Source organism: Homarus americanus, unplaced genomic scaffold, assembly GCF_018991925.1.
Source record: "Homarus americanus isolate GMGI-L3 unplaced genomic scaffold, GMGI_Hamer_2.0 scaffold16022, whole genome shotgun sequence".
Classification (NCBI taxonomy): Eukaryota; Metazoa; Arthropoda; class Malacostraca; order Decapoda; family Nephropidae; genus Homarus; species Homarus americanus.
Window position 1 is genome coordinate 792803 of NW_024752245.1, and position 8890 is coordinate 801692.

General features: G+C 44.5%; 1 protein-coding gene across 1 annotated transcript; it reads left to right on the top strand.

Annotated features, from left to right (window-relative positions):
- Positions 1-1097: 1097 nt before the first annotated feature.
- LOC121855019 (early nodulin-75-like) lies at positions 1098-5415 on the top strand. The gene is made up of 2 exons (XM_042349854.1): positions 1098-1210; positions 4686-5415. The coding sequence occupies exons 1-2, from the start codon at positions 1098-1100 to the stop codon at positions 5413-5415; spliced, it is 843 nt and encodes a 280-aa protein (XP_042205788.1).
- The last annotated feature ends 3475 nt before the right edge of the window (positions 5416-8890 follow it).

Here is an 8890-nt window from a genome sequence, read left to right on the forward strand (position 1 = left end):
TATGAGATGGTAATCGATGTATCTTGAAACAGAAGGAAAAATGTTGATCCTGATACGAAATCAAGTTATGTTTCAACGTGAGTGAGTGTGTGTGTGTCTCTCTCTCTATTTACATTTGGAGATACGTGACGCCAGCATGCTATAGCTCCCTCTTGTGTGGTGGTCGACCTCCAACAACTGTGTGAGAGAAAGAGAGAGAGAGAGATTCAAGGAAACACCCCAGGTCTTGAGGGACGTTATCTCTCTTATCTCATATGTAGACGAGAGGAACGACTCTGGCTGTATGAGGAGACGACCCGGTACTTCACAGAGATAGAGAGACAGAGAAAGATTGTCACCCCTTCCAGCATCCATTCCCGAGAGCTGGATTTTGGAAGACGGGAGACAAACTGAGAGACGAGACGGATTCAGTGATTAAATTAAAACTGTAACATTTAATGGGAGTCTTAGTGTTGTGTTCTTAGTGTGAGTAAAGATGCTTCACTCCCTCTGTCGTGGTGGTGATAGCGAGGGAAGGTGATACTTGTATATATATATAGTTCCTCCCGTTGTGGTGATTAGTGATGGTGTTTAAGAGATCCAATAGTTGTTTAGTAAATGTGTGGGTGACCGTCGCCAGTGTGGTGAGGAAATAAGAACTCATAATAAGGATCTTTCAGTGTTACATACGTGATCTGGCGTAGTGGTGCGTGAAGACCGGTGACCAGGTGTAGTGGTGCGTGAAGACCGGTGACCAGGTGTAGTGGTGCGTGAAGACCGGTGACCAGGTGTAGTGGTGCGTGAAGACCGGTGACCAGGTGTAGTGGTGCGTGAAGACCGGTGACCAGGAGTAGTGGTGCGTGAAGACAAGTGACCAGGTGTAGTGAAGAAGATTATTACTCCTGTTAGTGATAAATTATTAAGTGTTGTTGTGATCTAGAGTTAAAGGGGAAATAGTGGTCCCTTTAGTTACTGTTGATGTTTGTGAAGAAAATAAGTTACGATTGTAGTGTTCATTGTGTCGCCTCATTATTTGTGAGTTATGTGAGTCCTCGAGAGAAAGTCCTCAAGAAGTAAGTCCTCAAGAGAAAGTCCTCAAGAAGTCCTCACTAGTCATCATGGACGAGACTACGAAGTTCACGGAACAGGTTCGTAATCACCGGAGGATCAGCATCAGGTATGACATCCGCAGCTCCAGCTTCGAGAACGGCAAGGTCGTCCCGTGGACCAGGTAAACCCCAGGTGTTGTTTTACAGGTGTGAGGGGAGGAGGAGGTGGTGAATGGAGGGTGCATGTGATTATCAATCCAGTGGAAATTTTTATCATATCGATTTATTATGCAGAATTAACTCAATTTTTAATGGTTGTTGTATTAGGTTACTTAACGATAGAGATATTAATAACAAAATCACTAGTAGATAAATACATTAAAAATATATAATAAATTAAAAACATCCTGGATTATCGAGTTTCATAAATTTTACTTAGTTTTCAGGAGAAGTTTTTGGTATTTATCATTATAAGAGTTACAGGTACTAGAAAAAATACCTGTCATTTATTCCACATGTACCGTAACAGCTCTCTATCTCTCTCTCTCTCTCTCTGTTATCCTGTATTTAACAAACCGCTAAGCTCTTGTATCCGGAATTGTCATTATTTCCCCAAACAAATACATATCTTTTTACCTTTATTTGACAGGTACATTTTCCTGACATACTTTAGCTATTTTATACAGTATTTTGTATAACTAAAAAGTATTAAAAGTAGTTCAATAAAGTACAAAGTCCATATAATGTACTCAGAAGTTTCCAGTATTATTATCTAAAAAAGACGTACTGGTAGCCGGTACAATGTTTACTTCGGTACCATTAATATCCGGAAGGTGTCGGATAATATAAGTTTTACTCGAGTGTGTTTAGTTTTTGTTTGGGAGATAATGTTGGTGTTGTTGTTGTTGTTGTTGTTGTTGTTGGTGTTGTTGTTGTTGTTGTTGGTGGTGGTGTTGGTGTTGTTGTTGTTGTTGTTGTTGTTGTTGTTGTTGTTAAACTCGTACTGTAAACGAGGTAAGATACATTGGTTATTTGATTATTTGTTTCTCGTTTATAATTTTTTAAACATATATCAAGACTTTCACTATAAGATCTTAAAGAGATTTGATATAATTATGAGTTTGTTTGTGTTACTGAATATTTATTATTAAACATTTATAAGTTACGATGTTTTACGTATATTGTAAAAGTTATGTGAAATGTCGTAATTAGTTTAGTCTGTTTGTCGGACTGTGTGGAGTATTTCGTGTTTGTCAGTGGGTTTTATTTCCACTGACTGGGGAGAGAGAGAGAGTGTACATCTACACACTCAGTTATTTACCCACAACCCTCCACCACCAGAGCTCACCTCCCAGCATAGTAAATATAAACACATTAATGTCCCCAAATGGCAATCCTTCAGGAGGGGGAGTGGGGGGGGGGCAGCTCTGGGTGTTGGCTGTTCCTTAGTGTCTCGTCTGTGTCGTTTGATAAGAGTAGTATAAGAGAATTGATATATATATCTTTTGAAGGTCTGGTGGACTCCAAACGTTACTTAGTTTTTTTCGTGTGTTTTGATATTGTATAAAAGTTACGAGATGAAGTTGGGTATTTGTCGGAAAGGTTTTGTTAATGAGGTGAATAATTATGGGGTTATATAGTGTCTTTGTTCGTCTGTGTGTTTGTTTTCCCGTCTGTTCTTGTGTGTGTGTGTGTCAGGCCGTCTTTGTAAAGGTCACTGTAGAAATACGTCTTGTGATTTATAACCAGTTTTTGTTAATGTTTATATGTGGTTTATGGGGGTTAATGTTTAAGGGGGGGAAATGATGTTATTGTTTTACTTGATTTACGGGGTTAATGTTGACCTCAGAGGCAAGAGTTATAACCACTTAATGCCTGAGACCAAGACTTTACGTTGACAAGGCTGTTAATCATATGGTACTAATAAGTGACCACGACTCTAATGATCCATAAAACCTACCTTTAGAAAAATGGTACCTGTGATTAAGGTTGTTCAGGCACTTTAGAGGTTAATGAGGCAGGAATATGAGGTCAAGTCTCTATCATTATCCTTCAACAACTCATTTAACAAGTCGTTAATGTGAGGTGTTTTGTTTACTCACGTTTGCGGTTGATGACTTAGGGGGAGGAGTTGATGACTTAGGTGGAGGAGTTGATGACTTAGGAGGAGGAGTTGATGACTTAGGAGGAGGAGTTGATGACTTAGGGGGAGGAGTTGATGACTTAGGTGGAGGAGTTGATGACTTAGGTGGAGGAGTTGATGACTTAGGTGGAGGAGTTGATGACTTAGGGGAAGGAGGAGTTGATGACTTAGGAGGAGGAAGAGTTGATGACTTAGGAGGAGGAAGAGTTGATGACTTAGGAGGAGGATTGTTGACTTAGGTGGAGGAGTTGATGACTTGGGTGGAGAGTTGATGACTTAGGTGGAGGTTGATGACTTGGGTGGAGGAGTTGATGACTTGGGTGGAGGTTGATGACTTAGTGGAGGAGTTGATGACTTAGGTGGAGGAGTTGATGACTGACTTAGGTGGAGGTTGATGACTTAGGTGGAGGAGGAGTTGATGACTTAGGAGGAGGAAGAGTTGATGACTTAGGAGGAGGAGGAGTTGATGACTTAGGGTGAGGAGTTGATGACTTTGGGGAAGGAGGAGTTGATGACTTAGGGGAAGGAGGAGCTGATGACTTAGGAGGAGGAGTAAGAGTTGATGACTTATGAGGAGGAGTTGATAACTTAGGGGGAGGAAGAGTTGATGACTTAGGAGGAGGAGTTGATGACTTAGGGGGAGGAAGAGTTGATGACTTAGGTGGAGGAATGAATCTCCATGTTATAGTGTTACATACAGTGTGTTAGGAGGTAAGGGAATGAGTACAGGTAAGGGCGTAACTAAGCGGAACAGGTGTTAAAGGTGTGAAAAAATACCTGGAAAAATGTAGGGAAAAATCCTCACGTTTTATTTACCCTTTTGTTTAAAAAATTGTGATAAACTCGACAGTGAAAATAGTGAAAAATATATCAAATAAATGCGATTTGGCAACCCTAGTTATGAATCATGACGGATGGTGATATTGTCTTGTTTATTTCACAGGTAAACAAACACATCACAGTGTTCAGTTGAGCCATTTGCCACCAGAGGGCTTCACTGTCACTGTAGGATTAGAATAATAACAATAAAACTATTAATAAGGTAAAATATGAATATAGTTGCAATTAATTATTACACCTGGGTGATTGATGTAAATTAAACACGTCATCGCTGTTTTTAATAAACACCGACGTAAATTTTCAGTATAATTTTTTGTTTTTCGTTTTTTTGTTGTGTTGCTTTTACGGTGCAACTTACATGATGATGTATGCAAATTGATCCCCCCCCCCCCCACCGACATACAAGGGGGGGTGATGAGGGGGAGACTGTTGAGATAATTTATGATAAATTGATTAGTGTGTGTGTGTGTGCGCGCGCCTACCTGCCCCCCATGAATATCCATAACCTCCAAACATTTCCTGTAATGGTACAAAATGTTTTTTCACATCACTTAATCCTTCACCTTCCAGGCTTCCTCACCACAGGCCTCACCAGCCTCACCAGGCCTCCCTCACCAGGCCTCCCCCACCAGGCTTCCCCCGCTCAGGCTCAGGCTCACCAGGTTTCCCATCAGGTCTCATCAGGCTCACCAGGCACCTCACCAGGCGCCCCCCACCAGGCCTCACCAGGCTTCCCCACCAGGCTTCCTCTCACCAGGCCTCCCACCAGGCTCTCACCAGGCTCACCAGGCTTCCCTCACCAGGCTTCCCACTCATCAGGCTCTCACCAGGCCTCACCACAGGCTCACCAGGCCTCACCAGGCCTCACCAGGCTCCCCCACCAGGCCTCACCAGGCCTCACCAGGCTCACCAGGCTTCTCCCCCACCAGGCTCACCAGGCCTCACCAGGCTTCCCCACCACAGGCTTCCCCACCAGGCCTCACCAGGCTTCCTCACCAGGCTTCCTCACCAGGCTTCCCTCACCACAGGCTTCCCCCACCAGGCTTCCCTCACCAGGCCTCACCAGGCCTCACCAGGCCTCCAGGCTCTCACAGGCCTCACCAGGCCTCACCAGGCCTCACCAGGCCTCACCAGGCTCACCAGGCCTCCCTCACCAGGCTCACCAGGCCTCACCAGGCTCACCAGGCCTCCTCCCACACAGGCCCCCTCTCACCAGGTCTCACCAGGCCCCCACCAGGCCTCCCCACCAGCCTCACCAGGCCTCACCAGGGCCCCCCACCACAGGCCTCACCAGGCCTCCCCCTCACCAGGCCTCCCCTCACCACACAGGCCTCCCACCAGGCCTCCTCACCAGGTCTCCATTCTACCCGCCCGCCTGTGCCCTATTCCCCGCAGCTGGTGTAGCACTGGGCAGCTGGTGTGTGTAGGCACCTGGGCAGCTGGTGTGTGTAGCACCAAGGACAGCTGGTGTAGCACTACAGCCAGTGTGTAGCACTGGGACACAGGTGTAGTACTCGAGGGCAGCTGGTGTAGCACCAAGGACAGCTGGTGTGTAGCACCAAGGACAAAATAGTGTGTGTAGCACTATGTGGGACAGCTGGTGTGTGTAGTACCTCGAGGGCAGCTGGTGTGAAGTAATTAAAGGGACAGCTGGTGTAGTACCTGGCAAGTGCTGGTAGTACTAAGGGACAGCTGGTGTGTAGTACTTGAGGGGCAGCTGGTGGTGTAGTACTCAAGGGGCAGCTGGTGTGTGTAGTACTCAAGGGGCAGCTGCTGTGTGTAGTACTCAAGGGGCAGGTCAAGAATACCATGTTTTCTCTATCATTGACTTGTTAAGTGTTATCCTATTACCACTGTCTATTCCATCCTTCCTTCCTTCCTTCCTTCCTTCCTTCCTTCCTTCCTTCTCAAGGAGTGTTATCGCCTCAACCTCTTATCCCAAGTGAGGGTTTAGAAGCTCTTGTCATTTACTTAAACAAAATATTGAAACGATTATGAGACAGTAAAAGGCAGAACAGTTAATTAATCCTTATATCCGTCAGAAGAAATTATTGGTAACTACTACTGCTCAATGTGTTAATGTAATCCATGTGTTACAGTAATCCATGTGTTACAGTAATCCATGTGTTACAGTAATCTATGTGTTACAGTAATCCATGTGTTACAGTAATCCATGTGTTACAGTAATCTATGTGTTACAGTAATCCATGTGTTACAGTAATCCATGTGTTACAGTGATCCATGTATTACAGTGATCCATGTATTACAGTAATCCATGTATTACAGTAATCTCTTAAGCCTTAAACATTACCTCACAGGAACAATGGGGCACAGGGGAGACTTCAACCCACGCTGAGTAAACCAAGAGCATTATGATTATTACACACCTGTAAAATATTGCTCACCTGGTGTTTAGTTATTGAAATTTAATGAGCATCATGAATGAAAGTCGTATATATCAGCCTTAATGTGTGTCAACAAGTGGTGTAGGACTTTTGATGTGTGGTGTGAATTTGTGTGGAATTATATTGTGGAATTATACCAGTAGTCGGTAGAATGATCCCCTCACAACACCATTACACCACCACATCCAGCTACCTCCCCACACCACCACACCCACACCACCACCACATCCAGCCACCTACCCCACACCACCACACCCCCCACACCACCACACCACCATACACCACACCACCACCACACCACCACCACACCCGCCCACAATACCACCGTGCACTATGGCCACTGGCAAGCAATCTAGCAGCGGTAATCTCGACCCAGCGAGTCATACGATAAGTGGAAACGAGGCGGTGGTAAATTATCTTTAAGTCAATTTCATGGAGGGAATTGCAAATTTAGGGAATTTTAGAGCGTGTAGGAGTTGTTTGCCTGAGGTCAGCCTCGCTAAGTGCCTGGTTGGAATGTTTGCTGCTGATTGTCTCGAGTGTTTGATCATGTTTGGGTTATGGATGAGTAAAAGTAGTGTGTGTGTGTGTGCGTGTGCGTGTGTGTGTGTGAGTGTACAGTATGTTTTATTGTGTGTGTGTGGGAATACCTATGGAATCAGATAATTGCATAAATATCGTTCAAATGTAAATAATTCACCTGTATGTGAAGGTAACACAGGCTGTGGACACCTGACCAGAGAGCCGACACACACCTGTCAAGAACTTTAACGAGTGACCCCCCCCCCAAAAAAAAAGTATTACAATTTTAGTTCGTAAAATAGGGGAAGATTTGATAGGATTCATAGAAGGTAATTAGTGGTATCGTAAGCTATATAAACAAGGGGTGATACTAACAATTTGCAGACGATAACTGTTGACTCTCAGATGTATAAGAGATATATTAAACGAAATAAACATATGGGAGGATAATGTTTGTTGGCGAAGGTAAAAAAAAAATAGTTTGCGCTTTGAAATACGGAAAAAAAGGGATAATAAAGTAAACAGGTGATAATTTAAATTTGAAAGGATACAGTAAAATAGAATTGATTATGTACAGTTGTGGACAAAGAATTCGGTAGGGAGGAAGGAAATGTAAGCCTTCCTTCCTTCCTTCCTTCCTTCCTTCCTTCCTTCCTGGTGAATTGTTTTTGTCCACAACTGTACCAAAACAAAGTATTAACTGATTGCCTTGTTGGAAGCCTCGACCCCATCCTTCCAGTTACATTGTCTCTCTCTCTCTCTCTCTCTCTCTCTCTCTCTCTCTCTCTCTCTCTCTCTCTCTCTCTCGTCCTCCTGCCTCCTTCCCTCCCCGCTCGATAACATCCAGGGAACACACACACCACACTCTCTCCCGCACCATCTCGCACTCGATTGGAACACACTCAGTCATACTCACACACCCTCTCCCACACCCTCTTCCACACTCACACACCCTCTTCCACACTCACACACCCTCTCTCACACTCACACACCCTCTCGCACACACTCCCTCTCACCCTCTCTCACACACTCCCTCTCACCCTCTCTCACACACTCCCTCTCACACACTCAATGCACTCAACGTTTCAGTCACTCTTCGGTTGCATCCAGTGTCTCGCTTTACGCCCACCAGACACACCCAATCTCTTTCCTCACAATCATACACGCACGCACGCACAGAGGCACATACCCACGCACCTACACACGCACGGACGATAGCTTGTACAAACGGTTTATACAGCCGACATAGTTAAAGACTTGTTTGGCCTTCTCAAACATTTCAACAACTTGGGTAAATTCATGACATTCTGGTCGTGTTGCTGTTGGGTTTGTTGGTCGAGTCGAAGAGTGTGTTGGGTACTCTTTCGGGTGATTACGGGAAACTCTTGAAATGTTGCAACGTTGTTAGGTGAGGTTAGGTTAGGAAAGCGAATGCACAACGTATTGGATGTTGAGGGTTGCCAGCTGTCCATAGCAGTCAATATCCATCGCTGGTTCTACTCTGGGTAATCAAAGGAAGACTAAGGGTTTGTCATTCACAGACCAAAGCGAAACTGAAGCTGGTTCAATTGTGTTATGAATCCTGTCCCGGGATGCATAGATTATTGTCAGCCGGAGATGATGCTCTTGAAAGGATTACATTTAAATTGTCATATAAATACAGGTATATAATTGTTTCCAACGACCCATGCAGGTACACCGCCCACACCTGTAACCGTCCCACCTGTCCATACCTGTAACCGTCTAACCACCTACACCTGTACCGTCCCACATTACCTGAGCTCACACTGAACGTTTATACCCTCACTAGCATTAAGAGGGTGGAATTTGTTGCGGGCAAACTAATGACACAGTCTGTATTGTGATTGGTTAACAGTATAAGCCTAAGTGAAGCAGGGAACCTTTGTGTCTACTCTTGTTTATCTTCTCTAAACAGCAGATTACTATTCCTC

What these genes read in the sequence shown, in the direction of transcription:
- LOC121855019 (XM_042349854.1), top strand. Translation starts at nt 1,098, where the DNA reads ATGGACGAGACTACGAAGTTCACGGAACAGGTTCGTAATCACCGGAGG. An exon ending in AAGGTCGTCCCGTGGACCAG is followed by an intron (nt 1,211 to 4,685) that starts GTAAACCCCAGG and finishes GTTTCCCATCAG; the next exon opens with GTCTCATCAGGCTCACCAGG.